This window comes from Cupressus sempervirens, chromosome 2, assembly GCF_028749045.1.
Source record: "Cupressus sempervirens isolate cs-2001-9-10 chromosome 2, ASM2874904v1, whole genome shotgun sequence".
Taxonomy (NCBI): Eukaryota; Viridiplantae; Streptophyta; class Pinopsida; order Cupressales; family Cupressaceae; genus Cupressus; species Cupressus sempervirens.
This window is the reverse complement of record NC_143119.1, coordinates 73,143,684-73,167,359: the sequence shown is the minus strand read 5'-3', so window position 1 is coordinate 73,167,359 and position 23,676 is coordinate 73,143,684. Positions and strand designations below refer to the sequence as shown.

Here is a 23,676-nt window from a genome sequence, read left to right as displayed (position 1 = left end):
GACAGAGGAGAACCGAAGGGCTGAACTTGTCTAAGTTCCCCTCCTTGTGAAAAACAACACCAACAATCAGCCACTCATCAATGTGCAGAATCCCAACTTCCCCTCAAGAGAAACCTTCTGAAAACCAGGAACCAATAGCAAGAGGAGACAACTTCCGAAAGAGGATAACCCAAAGGAAATGCAGAGAGCCAAAAAACCTGACATCACTGCCAGCAAAGAGAAGCCACTTAAATAGCTGATCCAAAAATAAGAGCTCAACTTCACGCAAAGAGAGACCCTGAAGTGACAGAGGAGAACTGAAGGGCTGAACTTGTCTAAGCTCCCCTCCTTGCGAAAAACAACACCAACAATCAGCCACTCATCAATGTGCAGAACCCCAACTTGCCCTGAAGAGAAACCTTCTGAAAACCAGGAACAAATAGCAAGAGGAGACAACTTCCGAAAGAGGATAACCGAAAGGAAATGCAGAGAGCTAAAAAACCTGAAATCATCAAGGCCCCCAAACAAAAGAAAACCAGAACCCACTGGCATCCCCATCTCCATGACGAGGATTCCAGAATACTCCAGAGAGACCACCTCGAAAAGAAGAGGGAACCTGTGGAAAGGGGGGAAATCAACAACTCCATAAACATTGAAGCCCCCACCGCAAAAGTTGGAACTAACCAACTTCACCACACCATCAGGTAAATGCACCTCTAGCTTTGAAGAAAGAACTCCCAACCAGCCAACAAGCAGAAGAAAGAGTTCTTCAGGTTTAGTTCTTCAGGTTTAGGATCACCCCGAGCAAAGCTAGAAAAATAATAGGATAAAGTTCATCAAAGTCCCCTATCGAAAAGAAACCCCTCCTATCAAGATCCAACAGTATCTGGCCCAAGAGACCAAAACCAAAAGGGCCTCTTCTCCAGCAAATCACAAAGAAGATTGTGACCTAAGTCTTTCAGTGCATGTATGAATTTTGAATTTCGAGGAACATGCTAGTATTTATGACCCCAACGAGGAGACTACAAAATAAAATTACTCCAGGAAATATTTCAGATCTAGTTTTCTCTTATTTGATTGCCCGTTTGAACTTCCAAGGAGGACATGGTTTACTTCCTACTTTGGCAAGAACTTATGTTCTTACCAGGAACCTTAAGTTAATATTTATGGTAAGTTTTCTGTTTCATATTCTACAGCTATATAATAGCTGGATTTGAAGCTTATATAGTGGACAACACATGCATCTCTCCTACAGAAACTCACCCACTCTGTATGCATTTTCAGTTGAAACTAAGATTATCTAATTTATCTGTTAATAATTACCAGTTTTATGGATATTGTTCAATTGCTGCTTATAATATATTATTTTTCTTAATAGCATATTGTACCCTGAATTACTAGCTCAATTGAGGTCACTATTTGAAAGATACTTGAGCATTGCACATGCTACATCTTTTGGGAGGCAAACAGAGTCATGGGTGTCTTAATCAAGAAGGTGACTTAGCTTGATTCGGGTCTCAATTTGATTTCTGAACTGGCAATGTTCAAGCATTTTCTTTTTTGATCTTGCAACACTCAACTGCTTCTACCTGCTTTGGATTGGGTTGACAAAGTTTAGTACCTTTTTAGCAAGTCTTGTTTGGTATTATTAACGAATGCAATAAATAGTTCTGTTTTGGATACAGGGATCTCCTCTATGTTATAATCCTAACTATTTCTGAACCCAAACTTTACCTTTTTCATCACAACTCACAAGTTCATAGAGTATGCAATTAGTCAAACACTTTGTATGACACAAATTACCATATTATCCCTCAGAGTAATTCTGTCAAACAGATTGCTTTTGTCCTACAGTTTGAAGCTAGTTTGAATGACTCAATTATATATGTTATTTGATTTTCTCTGTCAAGGAAACTCAATGTACCGTGAATTCAGAATAACCATCAATGCACCTCATTATGTTAATACATAATCTCTGAAAGTAAACAGCAGATGAAAACAAACACAGAGTAAGAATTCTAGTCCAGCCTTTATTTTGAAAAGTAATGATTCCAGTTGTATGTATACAGATTTGGCTTTATGATTTTCTTTGGTGAAGCCTGTAGTTGTCACTGCACGAACCTGAAGTGAATCACCACCAAGGAAATATGAATAATTGCTCCAAGCTCCTCAATATCTTTGCATGGACTTGATTCACGCACCCAAACAGCGATGAGTAAGATGATTCATTCAATGTATCCAGGTTATTACTTGCTCCCGGGAGGGATTTCCTTGACATCCCAACATAAAGAACAATGGCTCAGCTGTCGATACACCACAGAGATCCACAATACCCACTAATTCTGCTTCAGATCACAGGCATCTGATAATTTGTTTATCTGCTGCATTGCATACTGGAGAATAATGATACCTTGAATATGTAAATTGATTCCAATGCTTATAATGTTACCCTTTGTCTCGTCTGCCCAATATCTTCTCATGCCACCTCATTCTTGCAGAGCAACCTCATGGCCACACCAATTTCACGACCAGGCACGGTATTCACCACCAAGGCAAAGTTCAGAGCTCCCGCGAACATTAAAATTCACAAATGTATATTTTCCTTCAGTTGATAATACATTGCAATATAAAAATAATCTTGTCAACATTTATTACTTTATATTTAAGTTATATCCTCGCCAACTTTATGATAACCAATGCTGAAATAATAATCATTCATTAGGCATCCATAATATGGGACCTATCATTTTAGCATAGACATGTTTGGGCAAACATCAAATATATTAATAGGTATGCTATATAGAACCACCATTAATATGAGCCTTACCATCTATTCATTGTTTCCTCCTCAGTCCTTATTTGCACAAATAATTTATTTAACACAATGTTCCCAACCAATATAATGCTATTCATCCATAATATTTCTTATGCTACCAAATATATTTCCTTCACAATAAATGAATATTTCATTCACACTCTATAATATTTTCCATTAAACTATAGTTATACTGAAATAAATCATTTACAAAAAAGTGATGCAACCTCTGACTTTTTCTACACCAAAATCTGGTATTTTGTCATTCATAGAGTCTAGTTCTACAATCTCCGTTAAATCTCCATCTGTTTAACCTGCATGATTCTTCCAAGCTCCATCTAGGTCATATCTTCTAGTGACAAAAATGGCTTCCTAGGCACATACTGAGAAGAATTTGAGAAGAAATCACAAATCAATAAAATAATATTAGTCCCCAAATCATACTTTCACCAAATCTCAAAGTTCCTTTTAAAATTATTATTTCCCAGTGTTCTGCAGCGATGCTCCCCCCCAAAATAAACATGCAAGCGCCGCCAACTCGGGGATGATGTCATTCCCAAGTCCCTGGCTGTGCTGCTGATCGCCGCTTGAGGCCCGACTTCCCAGGGATGATTAGAGGCTTCCCTTACACTACATTTTGACATTTTGTACTTGTTTTGATATCATGCTACTTTATATAACATTTCACTTTGTAATAGTCTTATACATCATTTTATAACTAGCATTTTATATACCATATGTACATTATATAGTATATATACTCCCCCAATACCACTGTCCCCAAATTGAGGCCGTTTTGCCCCCCCATCGCCTGACGGTAGTGTAACTACATTATTTTTGGATTCAACTTTTCATGCATAGTTATTTGTTAGTGACTTTTAATTAATTTTTTTGACTAGAGTCACTCCTAATTAATTATTAATAATATTGCCTTCTATCTCATTTTTAGGCAATAATATTAAATAATTAATTTAATTTCTTTTTGCACCATTTTATCCTTAACAAATAAAATGGGACATTGTACTTTAAGATTTCCTATTACAGAATTCAATAGAATGCATGCCCTTGGTTCATGCGGTGACTTGTTTTCCATGGCCTTCATGTCTCATCAGAGCACTGTAATCATTCTTTCCTTGTTCTTGCATCCTACCACCCCTTCAATGATCACCATCTTGCTGTTTTGTCATATGTGACAATCTAGGAAGCTTATTCGAGAAGCTAACATATTGCTTTATGCCAGTTCATCTCTAGATTTTCTATTTCAACATTCCAACTCAGACGCCTTACTGTTGTTTAGTGGCTACGCTGTGTTGGTGGTCTGTTGCAACGGTTCACAACAGCTATGGTGTGATGATCTGTTTCAATGTGCTACCCTTGCTTTGAATGGTGATTGCTGGTCTAATGAAAAACTGGAGAGCTTTCCAATACGATGCTTTTGAAAAGAAAGAGGTAAATAGCAGATGGCGGCTTTTTCCTGCATATTCGTTAGTTCAGGTTGTCCTTTTGACTTTTTGTTTCTCAAGCCTTTTAAAAAAAAATCCTGTCTGATTGCATTATTTGGACATTCCTAGTGATGGGAGCCCCTGGTCCAATGGTGGGTAATAAAGCATTTAGTGCTTTGAAGGAAGTAAATGTTTTCAAAACCCGATCCAAGGCCCATGTTTGTATTTCCAAATCTTTGGCTAAGTAATCTGCTGAGGCCTCTGCTAATCTTACCAAAAAAATACATGCTTAGTAAGGGTCATTTCCAAATATGCCCAAACCACACTACATGTTCCCCCTTGCTATTTCCAAAAACTCCACTGCTCTTACTGTGTCAGCAATGCTCATCTTTGTTCTGAATTTTTGTGGCACATCACTATATGATCTCTCTGAGCTATGTTTGAATGTTAAATAATAGGACAATTTTTTATAGGTGTTGGTCTAGCGAGCATCTTAAGCATTTTAAGGGTTATGGTTATAGTAAATATTTTTGGTTTTGAACCGGCGGTGAACACAGGACAAATAGTTTTCCACTTTGGCCTATTTGGGTTTACTATAGGTGTTGGTCTAGCGAGCATCTTAAAGCATTTTAAGGGTTATGGTTATAGTCAGTATTTTTGGTTTTGAACTGGCGGTGAACAGAGGACAAATAGTTTTCTACTTTGGCCTATTTGGGTTTACTTAAAATCTTGGATTTGTGTTTCTGCAACCTGTTGGAAGTCTGCTAGACTGCTATTCTTATTTTCTATGGTTTGTAGCTTTGTACTGAATATGTGATCCTCGTTCTGTTTCAATAAAAAAGAAGACAGCAGACAAACTGGAGTTGTGTTTTCTCCTTGATTTTTTGTTGTTGTTGAAAACTTAGAATATTCATGTCACAGCACAGCTAGTACATGCAGAATCTGAAATCTTGATTACTGAATTTTGAGCCAGGCACTTGAAGTAGTTGATGTAGATATGCAGACACAGCTGGTTTCAGAACTCGATGGAAATGTTATGCGATGTGTGCGAGATCAGAATGGAAACCATGTCATACAAAAATGCATTGAATGTGTGCCAACAGACCAAATACAATTTATTATTTCCTCTTTTTATGGTCAAGTTGTAAATCTTTCCACACATCCCTATGGTTGCCGTGTTATACAGGTGATCTACTTTGGATGATACATTTTACATTGCCTATTTATTTCATTACATTTCAAAATGATTGTAAGTTTACCTATTTGCATGATTGGAAACAGAGGGTTTTAGAGCACTGTACAGATGAGCAAAAAGAACATGGGATAATGGAAGAGATTTTGCAAGCTGCTTGTAGCCTTGCTCAAGATCAATATGGAAATTATGTGGCACAGGTATTTCAGATTCAGCGGATGCCAACTACTTTCTGAATTGTTGCCTATTACAATGCTCCTCGGGTTTCTTATTTAGTTTAGATTAGCCTGTACTGGTGGTAACAATTTAGAATTTTATATCTTCTGTATCCTCTGAAGAAGTTTGCGTGTATGATTTGACTGCACTATCAATGTGGTATGTACCATGAATGAGCTTTTTTGACTGTACAGTAAGATGTGTTCCTGAAATTGAAATTAGAACTAGCTTGAATATTTATTCACATTCATTTTTTGGGAGCAGAATGATTTGGAAATTTTCCTTTGGCTGAAGTTTCTTTAGTCTAAAACATCATACAATAGTTTGACATCCATAATACCAAATGTAGCATTCTACTGTTACATACCACAGCATATTCATGTCTGTATATTTTATGTTTTTCTTGTTTTGGAGTTTGAACTATTACGATCTTGCCCTTTTTTAATGCCTCATTGGGGTTATCCTTTATATCTTTTGCGCAATATGGCCATCATTTGTAAAATAGGAACTAATTTTAGTTTTTAATCTTGCTGTTTTTCCACTTCTTTTCAAATTAGATTTGCTTTTCCGTTTACATTTGATAATTGTTTTGCTCTACTTTTTGAACTTATGTAGGGGGCTATAATGTTTATAAATCATTGGGGTCCCCATAAATGTAACTTAATATAGGGAACATTTCTGTAATTAATTTTAAATTTTTATATCTTCACAAACCTCTACTAGAAAATATGGCATGGTTCAGAAAGACTAGAATGAAGGATTGTTTATGACCATAGTTTCGAGAATCACGGCAATTCATGAGATTTGGCGATTCGATTCAAGCCAAACGATTTTTTGTGAATCGGTGAATCAAATCAGCGATAAAGACTTTATGAAATAAGTTACTAAATTTTAAGGTTTATTTAAATTTGCCGATTTGTGGCCGATTCGATTCCAGTTCATGGCCGTTTCACGATTTGATTCAACCTTGCCGATTCCAATCTGATTCCAGTTTTTGTTACTTTGTTTATGACACATATGACTGATAGTAGAGATCAAGAAGACTTGAAGAGTGCATTTGATTACAGTAGTTTAAGTACAAGGGCAAAAATGACAAGTCAATTTTGATCTTGACACATAACTGAAAGGCCAGTTCCCTTGACTAGCAACAGAGAAAATGTTGAAGAACCCAGATAACTTAAAATAACATTATTACATGGTTTGTGTTATTAGGAAGAGCAGCAGTTGCAGATGTAGTCCCTTCCACTTACAAGCAGATTTATGTTGAAACCTATCTGTTGTGACTTGTTAACCATTTATAAAATATATGAAGGTCATTTGAATAAGTTCTCGGCTTATGATTTTTCCCTTCTTACGCTATCAAAGAAGAGTTGCAGGCTGATAATGAGGAGTTGTCAGTGTCACAGACATGTTTGTAGAGGCTGAACTCATGTTGTTTGTTTTATGAGTTCATGAAGGTCCAAGTAACAGTGATCATGCTTGTCAAATCCTGATATATAGTGACATTTGGAGTTTAAGGTTTACTTTTCCACTGTTTTTTTCCTTCAAAGTTTTTTTCCAGATGTATGCTTATTCAGTCCCTCTCTCTCTCTTTTTTTAAGAGGGGTAAACTTCGATCCAGAGCTATGAACTGGTGAGGCGACAAATTGGGGACCTCATCCCTGGTGTGATTTGAACCTTGATGGCAAGAACACAAGACAACTACTTAACCATCAGAACATGCCAATGCCGGCTTATGCTTATGTTCAGTCTCATTTTCATGCTTTTTTTTCGTTAGTTTGGTGTTGTCATGATCATTTTCAGTAGTTAAAAGCTACAGTATTTGTTTGCTTTTGAATTATACAATTAGATTGGTCAAAGAAATTTTTGTGAAGCTAGAGGAAATATGATGCATAATTGTTAACTTTGAGCCAGAATCTTCATTTGAGTTTACAGTTCAGATTGGGGTCACAAGTTTCATTTTCTTTGCAATGTCCATGTGTTCAGAGATAGACGAAGGAGAGTACTTGCAGGTTAAGCTAGTAATTATACCAAGTTGGAATGGTAAATTTAGTTGAGGCTGAAATATGTATCAGAAGTTGAAAGAGAGGAGTGGCTAGAGGCATGGATGATAAACAAGCAAGATTCTATTGGGTGGAAAATTGCTGCTCAGATTCTCTGTGGAGAAATCAGTAGGCTAAAAATCATCATCCTAGTCTTCTTCCAGAAGTTGGAAACTATTTATGAACAGGTGTAGAAAGAACAGAGAGTCTAAATCAATTGAACAGTACTCAGAGAAGCCATCTTTTAGCAATAGTAACCCTGTTTTCAAGGTTGAATTGAAGATAGACATTCAACCCACTTGATGGACAGTAAACAAATGGAAGCAAGCTAAGTCACAAGGTTCAAATTTGAGTTTGGGTTTGTCAAACATAAAATTCGGATGAAATTTGGCAAGGGAAAAAAATCAACATTAAATTTAACTTATATAAATTTATTTATTTTTAAATATAATATATCCACATAATTGTCAAAATAGTTTGACATTGCCAAAAAATTCAAACTAAATGATTCAATATTATTTCAAAATAAAATAATATTATTATAAATAACAATATTATATTAAATATCATAAAATAGATGAAGTTCGGAAAGCGTAAAAATTTATAGATGATGGTCCTTCTTATCAACGCATACGAGAAAGTAGCATCTGTATTCCTGTTTTCTTCCCAACATTTCTGCAGTTGCAATCCTTTTTGAATGAAGTGGGTTTTACAGTTTAAGTCGATCGTCAGAATTGTTCCCCTATTTTATGATATTGTTTCCTCAGAGGTTCAACACCAAAGTATGGTTATATGTGCTCAATATTTCGATCAACATCTAACGAGCGCAGTAAAGAAGGTTTCCTGTGCATGTGGTTGGTCTGGAGATCAATACATACTCAAAGAATTTGTCGATATGAGCTCATGGTTCTTCGAAGGGACTGTTTTTCAGCGATGTTGTGAGGGATCTACTGAAAATGTTAAGAGACAAGGTTCATTTGGATACTCCCAAATGCTTTGGTTTAGACTGGCGCATGGAGCATGTGAGGAGATTACTAAACATAGTAGATTGTCAGAAGAAGAAGACCACCCTAGGAAAAGTTGTTTGCAAGAGTGTTTTCTACAATCAATTTGAAGTGCATTGTTTTTGTAATGGGTGTGGGAGAAAGATGCCAACAACAAAATGGGCTGGTAAAGCTGCAAACTCATACTACAAGACGTTTCCTGATTCATATCCAAACAAAGTTTTCAATTACATGTGGAGGAGATCATATTGATCAAGGTAACCATGATTGTCTCATGGGTAAGAGAGTTCTTCTCCTGCTAGCTGGCATTCAAAGTGTCGAGCAGCTGGAAGCTCTTGGGGGGAATTTCAAGGACCTCGAATTAGGCAATTATTTGCTCATTACATCTCAGAATGAACAGATTCTAGAATTGGAAAGCCTTGATGAAATGTATGAAGTAGGATGCCTTCCGTGATTCCCACTGTCCAGATCCAGAGCTACAAACATTAAGCATCAATATTGTCAATGCTTGTGAGGGCCATCCTCTTGCACAACAACTTCTTGGCAAAAACCTTCTTGATGAAGACGATAGAAATGTTACGAAAGACATGGCAGAGAAACTAAGGGATGCTCCTTATATGCAAAAAAAACTCCTAGTAATGAACTATTGATGCATCGTTGCCGCAGAGATTTGGGAGCAACTGTTTCAAGTGAAGTGTCTATAGAACCTCATAAATGCATAAGACTATGTGATGAGGACGATGTGCACCATGTGCTATACTGACCCTGGTTATGAATTTGACTTGATTGGAGAGACTATAATTCCACCAACATTCAAATCTTATATAAGTACTGCCCACCATTCACGGACTGAAAAGTTTGGTTTATCTGGATGTTGGGTATTGCCAACTATCTGAAAATGGATGTCCACTCAGAATATTTTAATTGTCTTCGTTAAGAATCATCCATCTAGAGCATCGATCATTCATTTCTCAACAAAATTTGAAAGATTAATCAAGCTTTTAGTTAAGTATGTCTATTTAGTTTCTCACATATCACAAAATTTATAAAACTTACATATAGGAAAGTGAATGATTCATTTTAACAAGTGAAATCATTTCAATAAGTCATAGAGGCGTTGCTATGTTCTTATTCAAATAACATAGAACTTAACTATTCATAAATCAAAAGTTTAGTCAATTTAAAGAGCATCAATTAACATTAACAATATTGATCAGTAGGGATGCACATTCATTATTATATTAAAAGGACATTTTCTTGTGATGCTTTGCATATTTATCACCTTAGCAAACAAAATATGTCTTGAACCAAGAAGATAAGAAAATGATGTCTTATGGACACTTTCAAATGAAAATCGATTTTTCTTTGAAAATATGTAACCACCCATTTTACAAAATGTTTACACTTTTATTAAATCGCTTACAAAATGTTACTATGGATGTAAATGTTGAACAAATCCTCTCTCTCTCTCTCTCTCTGTCTCTGTTAGAAGACAATGACACATGACAAACTCAACGAATTCTCGAATATTTACATATATAGTGATTTCATGACATAAACATAACTATATAAAATTTATTATATTTAATCATAAGTACACTTTCACATATTAACTTAAAAATATATTCAAAATATTTATTATTTTATTGACAACCTTATACTTAATTTATTTATATTACATAATAATGAAAGAAAGTTATACACATATATATGCAAATTATATAATTAAAGTACAAATTTTATTTTCCTTTACCTTTTTGTCAAAACATATTTTGTAATTTGCATTGTTTATTGATAACTCTAAGTAAGAGTTATGCTCTCCAGAAGCTTAATGGGAGAATACTTTCTAAAAGACAATATGAGAATCTGTGTAAATTAGACATAAGAAACTCATGTCATCTGATGAGATTGTCAGGACTGGAATCTATGCAAGGATTGGCAACATTGGATTGGTGGGATGCAATAAACTTTCTAGTGTAATAGGGAAAGAGATCTAATAATTGATAGGGTGTCCAATAACTATGATAGTTTTGTCATAGATACCCCCAATTACTACTCTTAAAAGAGCCCCAAAAAATGAAAACATGTGTATTGATAGTCGATCACAAATGTACTAATAGTCAATCAATTTTTATCATTTTATAGCTTTTTAGGTTGGTGATTGACCAATTTGTGCACCACTATTGGAACGTTTCACACAGACTACTGGGGCATTTAGCCACAAATACTAGTATTTTTTTAGTGAGTGTCTATTGGTGCATGAACATAGCAGGTATTGGGTGACTTTGCGCTTCACTATCCCTATAGAGAGATCCGTGAATACCCAAAAGTCAAAACTTTAACTTCAAGCTCTTGACTCACCTAAAATAGTTAGAGAAGTAGAGGGGTAAAAGGAAAGACATAGAGAGAGATAAACATAGAGAGGATGGGAGAGAGAGAAAGGGAAAGAGAGAGAGAGTCATACAAAAATGACTTTCATAATTCTATGACTTACCCATTGCACACTAAGGTGCGATGGCTAGTTATAATCTTTAATCTCTGTTCAAAACTGCTGTTACTAGTTTGTCCTCTTTCTAGATCTTTAGGTGCCTTAAATAGGAGTTATTGCAACCACCAAACAGTGTTGAATGCCTCCTTAAACTCACACGAGCCCTCAAAGAAGTATACAACCTGCTACCAAATAAATCATATATCACTCAAACTCAACAAATAGCACATTAAAATGTGTTTCCCAGCTGGGGAGAATGGAATGAGTCAATACCCATAATCAAATATAGTTTATTTCTGGAGTTTTGAACCAAAACTTGAATATCAAGATGGCTGGAAAGTGTATGGCCAGAACTACAAAATGCCAACAGTTATAAAACACAAACTGCACCCCAAAATTTGCTATCCTAAATCAGAATACCTTATATCTTTGTTTTCATCAAACCCTTATCACCAAAATTTGAGCAAACTCACTGCAAAGTGAGTGCAAACCCTTAAATCAACAACCAGTTAGGGTGGCTCTTGCACCATCGAATCTGACTACTGAAGAGGGTTTTTGTTTCCAACAATCCAAAGAACTCTTTAAGTTCAATCAACAGTATTTCATTAGGTGTGCACGAGCAGAATGAGAGAATGAGAGCACAAATTCCAATTGGTTACAGCTTCAAAGTAGTAGATGATTGGTTATGTGTCGTAGTAAGAAAGGTTTGTGTGTTGGTAGTAGTGGGTCTCAAGAGGAGGGTGAGTTGACAAAGATTTTTCCATATTATCAACTCACTCAAAAGGAAGGTAGATATTTGTATTTGATGCATGTCCTCAAGCTAATTTCATCTTCCAAAAGATAGTGGTTTGGCTTGGCTTAAGACAAAGAATCTTTCCAATCCAGGTTCATTGGGTTGGCTGAAAGAAGGAATGGGCATTGTGTTCTGAGGTTTTCACACCATCTATTAGAATATTATAATGTTTCTTTAATGGTCATCTTAGCTAATCATTAGTTTATTAGGCAGTTTCTATTTCTATCTTTAGTTCACGATTGTCTCTTTAAGAAACATCGTCTTTGTAAACCTATATAAGGAGCTTTCATTTCCTCTGTTTAATAACATTGATTTATAATAACATGGTATTAGAGTGGGTCGATTGGATCTAAAATTTGGCAAAATTTTAAGAAAAACTTGACTCTTGTTTTGAACTCTTTTTTTCTTGAAATTTGTTTTTTTTCGATTTTTTGAAATAAAAAAATAGTTCGAGGTATTTTATAAAAAAAATTGTGGTTTGTCTTCAAAGATTTTTGCCGAAAATCACGAGTTCGGTCGAGAGTTTTGAGTGCTCAATTTCTTTGTTTGAGTAGGAGCCTCTGATTTTTTGAGGTTGCATGTGCTTTTTGTGAGTTGTATGTTCTTGCATGTGTTGTTTTACCATACGAAGTCTCATGTTGTTTTATCACATGAAGGTTTCTCTATTGGGTTTATAATTTTTTCCTCGAGAATTATCTGATGGATTTTCACAATTTTTTCCCTTGAAAATTTTCTCATGGATTTTCATTAACTTTTCCCATGAAAAATTCTCTTTTGGGTTTACTGTTTTCTCCTCAAAAATTATTTGGTGGATTTATAATTTTTCCCTAAAAAATGATGCTTTGTATGTTGAACCATGTCTCAGATTCTATTGTTTGGTTTTGATTGATTTTTAACTAAAAAATCATATTTGTTTTTTTTTCAATTTTTTCTCCAATAGAAATGTGGCTCTTTTGCAATCTGTTTTGGGGCATCTTGCTCCTTTGCAAAGTTTGGAGGGTTTACTGATTTTTTCTCAAAATTGTTGGAATTGTTCATGGTATGTCTTTGGCTACAAGAAGGGATAGCTCTGTTACCAAACATCAGGTTCAAATTTTGTGATGATTTCTAGTCAGAAAATTTGCTGATTTTGGAAAGTAGCAGACTCATCTCAGTGGCATCTTGTCTCTTGTTACAGATCATTCTGCAGAAGTGGGCACACTTCTTTGTTTCTTTTTTTAGTATGGCTTCATGGTCACTAACATGTTGTAGATCCAAGGAAGGTCTCTTGGAGTAGTAGAATGTTTTGAAGAAGTTGTAACCAAAAGAAAGTAGTTTGAGAATGACCATTAAGGGAATGTTTCTTTAATGGTCATCTTAGTTAATCTTTAGTTTATTAGGAAGTTTCTATTTTCATTATTAGTGCATGATTGTTTCTTTTAGAAACACCATCTTTGTAAATCTATATAAGGAGCCTTCATCTCCTCTGTTTAATAACAACGTTGATTCACCATAACACCATCGTCCCATTGCAAATGGGGATCCCCTTTTTTCACTTGGTTGTGGGGAAGTTGTCCGAGGTAGTCTTAGTTTAGTAGCAAATTTGAAGTCTTCTAAGTCTATACGATGAGTTTGAGCAACTTTGGCTTGTTAGGGAGTCAAATTAGTGAAGGATATTGTTGATGTTTAGCATTAGGAGAAGCAAAATCTGAATCTTCTATAATGTTATTATTTGCAATTACATCACAGAGATATAACTATGCACCACTGTTTGATATACATTACAGAGACATATATACGTACATGTATTCATATTGATTTATGCATACATGTACGTACACATACATCTTTGTTATGTATATGGAATTTTGACAGAATAAGTGGATGATGATGGGCCAACTTAATTGGTCGTATTACTTGTAACAAATATCGTTGCCATTATTGGGTTTCATATTACCCGTGTTTGATGCCATTGTCGGGTTTCATAATTCCACCAACTGATGCCATTGTCGGGTTTCATATTTCCACCAACTGATGTTATTGTCGAGTTTTATACTGCTCACGACTGGTGATATTCATATCACCCGAGTCAAGGTTAATTTACTTAAGTCGGGTATTCAACACCCGTGCCTTGGCTTTGATTTAATATTGTGTTGTTATTGGGCAGTATACAGACTACTGTTGGAATCGTTGCTAACTAAACATGCCTCCGAAGAGGCATGTCCCTACGTGGCCTAAAAGGCCACGTAAAGACATGACTCTTCGGAGTCATGCCTCTTCCTTTTATATATATATGTGCATATCCGACTGCAGTGAAAGCATCATTACAAGCATACAAGTACCTGCAGAATCAGATCGACATTATATTATTGCTATTATTATTCACACCATTTATCTTACAGTGATCCAGTAAAGTATTCATTGCTGAAGAAGGAAGAATTTAAGAACCTGTTGCAAACACAGTGAAAAGATAAGTACTGTCATTCTGTTTATTTGATTCAGAATTTATACACAAATATTTGTAATTGTTTATCTATCAGAGATCTTTTATTCTCAACATGGTATCAGAGCTGCACTGATAAGAAAACCATTACAAAACATTAAATTCTGATTCTAATTTAAAGGGAAAGAATTTTTTTTGTTAAAATATTAAGATGGTGAATCATGTAAGAATTGAAGATAGATTAGATGGAGCTTCTAACTTTTCATCTTGGAAAACCAGTCTATTAATAATTCTAAAAGAGATGGAATTAGAAAATCACATTGAAACTAATTTACCTATGCCTGAAAATGAATCTGAGAAAGCAACATGGAAAAGGCATAATAATAAGGCAATGAAAATAATCATAGATTCAGTACAAGATCATATACTTCCTTCCATAGCAAATCTTAAAATTGCATTTGAAATGTTCTCTACAATTCAAAGTACATTTGAAATTAATAATACAAGTAGATTGCTAACTCTGAAACAAGATCTACTTTGCATAAAAATGAAAAATGGAGAATCCATTACCTCTTACTTCCTTAGAATTACTGAATTAAATGATCAACTTGCTACTATGCAAAGTCAAATGGATGATAAGGAATTAAGTATGATTGCTCTTAGAGGACTTCCACTATCATGGGAAACTTTCATAAGAGGTTTAAGCTCTCGTCCTGAACTTCGAAAATTTGATCAGTTAAAGAATGAATGCACTCAAGAAGAGTCTAGATTAGCATCCAGAGGTTTAATTTCAAATCAAGATGGTGACATTCAAGCGTTGTATTCCAAATCAAATAAGAAATGAAAGTTCAAATATAACAAGAAGGAAAACAATAAAAATCACAAATCTCACAAACATCGTGATTGGTCCAAAGTAAGATGCTTTAAATGTGATAAGTTGGGTCATTCCTACTATGTGTGTCCTGAAAAACAGAAAATTCAAGCAGCTTTGGCAAAAGTTAAAGAAGAGAATAATGAGAAAATAGACAAAGAAAATTATGCATTTATAGTAGCTCTCTCAAGTGAGTTAAGCTCTAATCACAACACCTGGATCATAGATAGTGGAGCTTCTCGTCATATCTTTGGATTTAAAGATAAGTTTGAAACCCTCTCAAATCATGAATTAGAAGAAGTAACTATTGGAGACAATTCCTCTTACCCAATTAAAGGAATTGGTACTTTCAATTGAATTCTGATATCACTCTTCAACTCAAGAATGTCCTTTATGTGCAAGGGATTAAAAGAAATCTTGTCTCCATCTCCGGACTTGCTGATCAAGGGTACAACATTGCATTTCAAGGAGATAGAGTTCTATCTTGGACTAAGAACTCATCTATCAAGAAAGCCATATCCATTGGGGTTAGGGATGGAAGTCTTTATAAGCTTTGTAATTATCAAAATTCAAAGTTAAACTTAACTCTTAGTAAAGATAAGACAAATTCCATTGAAATTTGGCATAGAAGATTAGGTCACCTTAATTTTCAAGCCTTAGCATCTATAAGTAAAATTGTAAAAGGACTTCCAAATTTCAAATCAGATCATTCAAGTATCTGTAAAGGGTGTGCCTTAGGGAAAAATACTAAACACTCCTTACTCAATAGTGTTCATAAATCTAAAAACATACTTGAATTAATTCATACAGATCTTTGTGGTCCTATGTTAGTTCCCTCTCTTAATGGAGGTCAATTCTATTTAATTTTCATTGATGACTACTCTAGGAGGACATGGATTTATTTTCTAAAACAAAAGGAGTCATCTGAGGTCTTATCCAAGTTTAAAGAGTTTAAAGCCCTAGTCGAAAATCAATCAGGACAAAAGATCAAAACCCTCAGGTCTGACAATGGGGGTGAATTCACATCTGATATTTTAAAAAACTTCTGTATTTCTGTTGGGATTAAGAGGGAGTGTTTTGTACCTTATAATCCTCAACAGAATGGAATAGTTGAAAGGAAAAATAGGTCTATTGTTGAGTCAACCAGGGCCATGTTACATGATCAAAACCTTCATTACTCCTTTTGGGCTGAAGCTTCCAATAGAACTGTCTACGTTCAAAATCGTTGCCCTCACTCTATATTGGAAAACACCACTCCAGAAGAAGCATTTACCGGTGTTAAACCAAATTTAAGTCCTCTAAGAATATTCGGATGTCTAGTCTATATTCACATCCCAAAAGAAAAGAGAACTAAATTAGAGCCTTCCGGGAAAAAGGGAATATTCATTAGTTATAGTGAAACTTCAAAAGGGTACAAGATCTACATTCTTGGACAAAGAACAATTGAGATTAGCAGAGATGTCATATTTGAAGAAGACACTGCCTTCAAAATTTTTAGTGATAGTGATGAATCCATTTCAGAAGAAGATCAAGCTATAGAAATTGAGAGGGAGGAATTTTGACATCTCTTCCATGTCTAATCATACAGAATCAGAAAACGTCAACTAGACCAATAAGAAGAGACCCCTCTGGGCCAAAAAAATGTTAGCTGAAAATCAAGTTGAACCAGAGGATGTAATTCAGGAAAGCAAAAGAACTAGGAACCAATCCTGTTATGTTGCTCTGCTATCTGAACTCATAAAATTTGAACCTACCAATGTTAAAGAAGCACTTTCACATCAATCTTGGAAGGAAGCCATGATTGAGGAATATAACTCAATATTGAAAAATGATGTATGGGATATTGTACCAAGACCTAAAAACAAATCTGTCATTTCTTCCAAATGGTTGTTCAAGATTAAACATGCTGCAGATGACAGTATTGAAAAATACAAAGCTAGATTTGTAGCCCAAGGTTTCTCTCAAAAGGAAGGCATTGATAATAGTTGCTAGGTATACTTTAGTCAGATCAATCCTAGCTATTGCTGTATCTAAAGGATGGAAAGTACATCAAATGAATGTCAAAACAACGTTTCTTAATGATAAGATTGAAGAAGAAGTTTATGTTGAACAACCAGAAGGGTTTAGCATTTTTGATTGCAAGACTCACATTTGTAAATTGGAGAAAGCACTTTATGGTCTTAAATAGGCTCGTAGAGTCTGGTATGAAAGAATAGATAATTATCTACTGAAATTGGGATTTGCCAAAAATGAAGCCGATCCAAATCTATACTTCAAAACTGAAGGTGATGATATGGTTATCTTTGTATTATATGTTGATGATTTACTCATTACAGGTGATGAACATCTTATAGAAAAATGTAAACAAGATCTCTCTGCTGAATTTGAAATGAAGGATCTAGGGTTACTTCACTGTTTCTTGGGGTTAGAAATCTGGCAGCTGGACAACTATATTATACTAAATCAGGGAAAATATACAGTTGATATATTAACCAAGTTCGGAATGATGGAGTGTAAACCGGCCGCTACACCTATTGAGATAAATCTACATAAACTAAAAGATGATATGAATCCTACTTATTACAGACAGATTATTGGATCCCTGATGTACCTGGTTAACACCCGTCTTGACATATGTTACGCAACTCATACCTTGAGTCAGTTTATGTGTGCACCTAAGAAGATACATTTGCAGGCATCTAAATACATAATGAGGTATCTGAAGGGTACTATTGGAATGAGAATCAAATATGACAAAGTCAATCTTGAGCTAACTGGATATTCAGATTTTGATTGGGCTGAAAGTTCTATTGAGCGCAAGAGCACTTCAGGATACTATTTCAATCTTGGATCCGGTATGATTTCTTGGACTAGTCAGAAACAAACTTCTATGGCCTTAAGTTCTACCGAAGCCGAATACATTGCATCTTCCCTATGTGCCAGAGAAGCAGTATGGCTCCGGAAGTTGCTCTCAGATCTCTTCAAAAGACCTTTGAAGCCCACAGTGATTTATTGTGATAATCAGAGTTGTATCAAGCTTTCTTCTAACCCTGTGTTTTACAATCGCTCTAAACACATTGAAATTTCATTTCATTACATCAGAGATATGGTTAATCGAGGAGTCATCCAATTGGAATATATATGTACAAATGATCAAACGACTGATATCCTTACCAAACCTCTTGCTAAAGTAAAACTGAAATATTTCAAGGAAAGACTTGGTATGATTATTTGTAATGGAAATTTATTGAAATAAAAGAGTTGTTCATTTATTTCCTCTAGTTATTATTTGATGTGTAATGAAAGGTGATCTTTCATTCACATATTCAGTGATGGAAAATTATTTACAAGGTGACAATCTTGTAAATAGTTGTTTATTTTTGGGCTTCTCTAGACATTGCTTAAGTGCAAGTAGAGATTATTTTTGGGCTTCTCTAGACATTGCTTATGTGCAAGTAGAGATTATTTTTGGGGCTTCTCTAGACATTGCTTAAGTGCAAGTAGAGATTATTCTTGGCCTTTTCTCTAGACATTGCTTAAGTGCAAGTAGAGATTATGTGTGTTATCTTTAAACATTGCTTAAGTGCAAGTAGAGATCATTTACTGTTCATGTAGTATTGCTTATTAGATGACTCTAACTAATGTTTTTCATCTCCCTAGCTAAAGAGGGAGTGTTGATGTTTAGTATCAGGAGAAGCAAAATTTGAATCTTCTATAATGTTATTATTTGCAATTACATCACAGAGATATAACTATGCACCACTGTTTGATAGCACCACTGTTTGATATACATTACAAAGACATATACATACATACATGTATTCATACTGATTTATGCATACATGTACGTATACATACATCTCTGTTATGTATATGGAATTTTGACAGAATAAGTGCATGATGATGGGCCAACTTAATTGGTCGTATTACTTGTAACAGATATCGTTGCCATTATCGGGTTTCATATTACCCATGTTTGATGCCATTGTCGAGTTTCATAATTCCACCGACTGATGCCATTGTCGAGTTTCATATTTCCACCGATTGATGTTATTGTCGAGTTTTATACTGCTCACGACTGGTGATATTCATATCACCTGAGTCAAGGTTACTTTACTTAAGTCGGGTATTCAACACCCGTGCCTTGGCTTTGATTTAATATTGTGTTGTTATCGGGTAGTATACAAACTACTGTTGGAACCGTTACTTGCTAACTAAACATGCCTCCGAAGAGGCATGTCCCTACATGGCCTAAAGGCCACGTAGAGACATGACTCTTCGGAGTCATGCCTCTTCCTTTTTTATATATATGTGCATATCCAACTGCAGTGAAAGCATCATTACAAGCATACAAGTACCTGCAGAATCAGATCAACATTATATCATTGCTATTATTATTCACACCATCTATCTTATAGTGATCCAGTAAAGTATTCATTGTTGAAGTAGGAAGAATTTAAGAACTTGCTGCAAACACAGTGAAAAGATAAGTGTTGTCATTCTGTATATTTGATTAAGAATTTATACACAAATATTTGTAATTGTTTATCTATCAGAGATCCTTTATTCTCAACAAATATGAGTGAGTTGGGATAGGCTTGTCAAGGATGTGGATTTGAAGTGAAGAGATTTGTGATGAAATGAATTAGAATCTTTGGAAAATTCTTGTTTAGTACCAAATTTATCTTGCGCAGTCAAGACAAGCTATGGAAAAGAAGCTTGATGAAGGCATGCTGATTACTATAATTTGACTAAATCTGGAATTTTTTAAGATTTTCTAAGATGTAGTATCTCCATTTTAACACTTAGTGATTTGAAACCACTATCAAACATCCTGAAATTGTTTATCTAAAACTTAAAGTCACTTAAAGTTATATTTTATACAAGATTTTCTGTCTTCCAAACAATGAGTTTAGACTTGCAACATCTTTAACCCTTGGAGTGAGCCCAAGAGCAACTCGGAATCCAATTGTTTGTGGGGGCTCCATGCCTTTTGCCATGCATTGAAATAGTGAATTGCATGTCAAAATGGCGAGGTAACAACGAAGTTTGAGCAAAAAATCAACAACTTAAGCACATTTGGTCTTAATTGAGCCCATCAGATGGTTGGAATCAAACCTCTCTTGGGGCTTTGGAGCCTAAGTAGAGGTTGGGTTTTGACTTGTTCTGGGGCTCCATGATCATGACTTGTATTGAAAGTTGAAACCACATTCACTTGTCATCAATGATTGCGCTTTGCCATTAGAGAATTTGATGAGAGGAGAACAATGACATAATGATAAGATGGAGGGTTGGTTTGAAAATCAAGAAGATTGATTCTTGAAAGTGCAAGTTGCTGAAAAATGGAAATTGAGAAGCAAGTCAACTTGTCGGTGACAAAGATTATGGAACTAAGTTCAATTTGCACATGAAGTAGGTGTTGAACTGAAGAAGAGGGCAGATCAAAACATCCAAATTTAGCCCACCATTCAGTGAATTTTTTGAGGCCACTTGGGCAAGCCCAAGATGTGGTTGGAATCTAACCTCTCTTGGGTCTTTGAAGCTCCACCAACCTTTGTTTATAATGAAAGACCCCAATCACTTCTCCATATGCTCAAGCATGAAGTTCAAAATCAGAATACGTAGGTGAAGTTAGCACTTCTAGGGCAAAGTGTAGGTATTGTGGATCAAGATTTTGAGGCAAGAAGAGAGTGAAAAAAAGATTGAAGGTACAATTTTGAGATTGAAACAACAGAACGGTCAACTTGAAGGGCAACCACAATTAGGAATGACAAAACTAAATGTGAAGTTGAATTGAAAAGGAAAAACGAAAAAGTGTAAGTTTGTAGATCAAGCATCATTGGGCTTAAGCCCAAGAGGTGGTTGGAATCCAACCTTTTTTGGGGCTACAAAGCCTAAGAGGAGGTCGGATTCTAACCTCTTATGGGGCCCCATGCCCAATCGCCTTGATCGCTCAATTGTTAGGCAAAATTAGAGCTAAATTAGATGAAGAAAATATAAAGACTTGAACATCAAAAGCATTCAGCTCAAATCTGTCAACAACAATCAAGATTTGAGGATGAAACTGAATATTTAATGTTGTTAATTAAGTTTGCAAAGTATGTGCTGAATTTTTTGGATTCCCTATAACTCTGATTGAAATAAAAAATGCTGTTAATTTTTTTTCTTGTTTTCCAAGGCTAAAGTGAAGGATTGAGATGCACAAGAGCATGTAGGAAGTATGGCAAAGTACAATATGAAGACTTCATGCACTAGCAAGTTGTAAGCCATTCATCAAGAGGACAAGTGAGATGGTGTTTGATATTGAGGGTCAAGGTGGAGTTGCTGATCCAAGTTCAAGTTGTGCAACATCGAGATCAAGTAAAAAAATGATTTCAAGTGCAATTTCAAGCTTCCATCAGAAGATTCCCTAAATTGAGGAGGGACAAGATAAGCATGCTGAGGTGGTGCCCATTCATTTTCAACCAGTCATAGGGCTCCAGTTGCACGTGTTTAACAACATTCAATTAGACTATGCCAATTGTACACGTGGAGCCCACTCAAGGCTTCTACCTAATCTGTTTTCTGAATTGTAATTTTCTTATTGGCCCACAAGGCGGTGCTTTGATGCAATTGGACAAGCATTTAAATGATTGTAGTGGTTAGGCAAGTTAGGGCAGTGCAGGCATAATCCTAGCCCTTGATCTTGAATTGATTTTGGCCTTTTATTGTAATTGAACAGCTATATAAACCAAGGCTGTCTCATTTTATCTCATTAGAATTAGTTTTAGAATAGAGTGTGGGGGAGACTTGGAGAAATTGTTGCCATAATACTATCAAAGTAATTACTAATTTGTTGTTGGTCTTCATGGTGGATTACTTGTGTTTTACTGATGCATGATTAATACATTTCCTCATTTGGAATAGGGACTTAATTTCATGTTTATTAGTAGTGTTTAGTTGAATGGAATATATTTTAGATGCATCTTTGTGAGATTTGCTTAGACCAAATCTCTATTTGCTTGCTGATTGTAAGTTTTCGTGTTGTGGTCGAATGACTTATTTAGGAGCTTTACTTTGATTATTACTTGCACGTGGATATGCATTGATGGATTGTGTAAATGGAATGCTGATAGTTTGAACACAACCTTAGGAGATTGCACTAGTGTAGAATAGCTTTCTAAATCCTTTATTCCTTTGTAGTTTGATTGGTTGAAAGTAGTTGATGTCCATTGATTAAACAACGTAAGTTCCTTTGTGATACTCAACATATCAGCTCATTATGACTGAGTGAAAATCCACAATAAAAAGAACCTTGGGATTGTCTCATTTGATTACAATCTAAAAACGTTCTTTAACATTTGAGCATCCTTATTCAAGAGAGAGTTGGAAATTTGGTATTTCATTTGGAATATGAAGTTTTAGATTTTGTATGTTGTAGTGGCATAACATTCACATCAACACATCCTAGTCACTAAGAAATGTAAAATCAGATTGGGCTTTACCCATGTTCATGGACAAATTGATGGTAGATGTCATCCCTTTGGATGTTTGTGAGGTTGCCTTTGATAGTCCGTAGAGAGTAAATTTGTAATAAATTAATTAAGTAGTTATTAGAAGTCTTGTACCAAATGTTGCATTGATTGGTATTAGTAACCAATCCGAGCGCTATATGTATTACTCAGTGGGAATAGAAAGGGATGGTAATTTTGGATTCATTGCTAATGGTATATAAGCTCAATTGGTACAATCAATACAAGACATATTTTGCCATTTTGTGTATTACTTCCATTTAGTAGAATGCATGTGATGATAATATTGTGAATTATATCTTAGTACATAAGAATTGTACTTGGCAACATTGTCTTTCATATTGGCATAAACATTTCTAGCGCCGTTGCCTAAGTACGAACCCATGGTCAAGAAGGTGAAAGGAAGATGGAAACATGAATGGACTGACCCTTCCATCAATAGAGAATGACAATTGATAGCGACGTTGAAGAAGAGGAAGTGAGGAGGGAGGATCAATTGACAGAGAACATTGTACCTGTGGGATTTAGCGTTAGACGAGTACGTGTGACAGGAGGCAAAGCAGAGGGCTCTCCCCACTAGCATAGTACGTGCCGAACTCATGGTAAATGAGGTTGTGTATGATATACTCGGGAGTCTTCCAAGGCTGCTCGCAGGAGGTTGGTGGAAGTTGAGGAGCAAAGAGAAGTGGACCCAAGGGAACAAAGAAGGCAATAGACACTACAACTATTCCATCGAAAAACCCACAAAAGGGAGGAGTCCAGGGATACTAACAACCGCAGGACTAATCTCCGGTGGAGGAATCAAGAGACAAAGAATTGTAGAAGGAACGATTAATTCCACAATTAATGCCCCTTCCTTCCCAATAAGGACAAAAGATGTAGGAAGGAAACTCAATTGGAA

At 35.4% G+C, this 23,676-nt stretch overlaps 1 protein-coding gene and 1 pseudogene across 4 annotated transcripts in view; both read left to right on the top strand.

Moving 5' to 3' along the window:
* The window catches only part of LOC149571099 (pumilio homolog 5-like), an 88,575-nt gene that overhangs the window by 7,114 nt on the left and 57,785 nt on the right, over nucleotides 1-23,676 (top strand). For all 4 annotated transcript variants that reach the window (XM_089812657.1, XM_089812655.1, XM_089812656.1 and 1 more), the window contains 2 exons: nucleotides 5,210-5,422; nucleotides 5,518-5,628. In XM_089812657.1, coding sequence (XP_089668783.1) covers nucleotides 5,210-5,422; nucleotides 5,518-5,628 — 324 coding nt within the window. The remainder of the gene's footprint in view (nucleotides 1-5,209; nucleotides 5,423-5,517; nucleotides 5,629-23,676) is intronic.
* On the top strand, nucleotides 8,290-9,559 carry LOC149571100 (disease resistance-like protein DSC1; annotated as a pseudogene).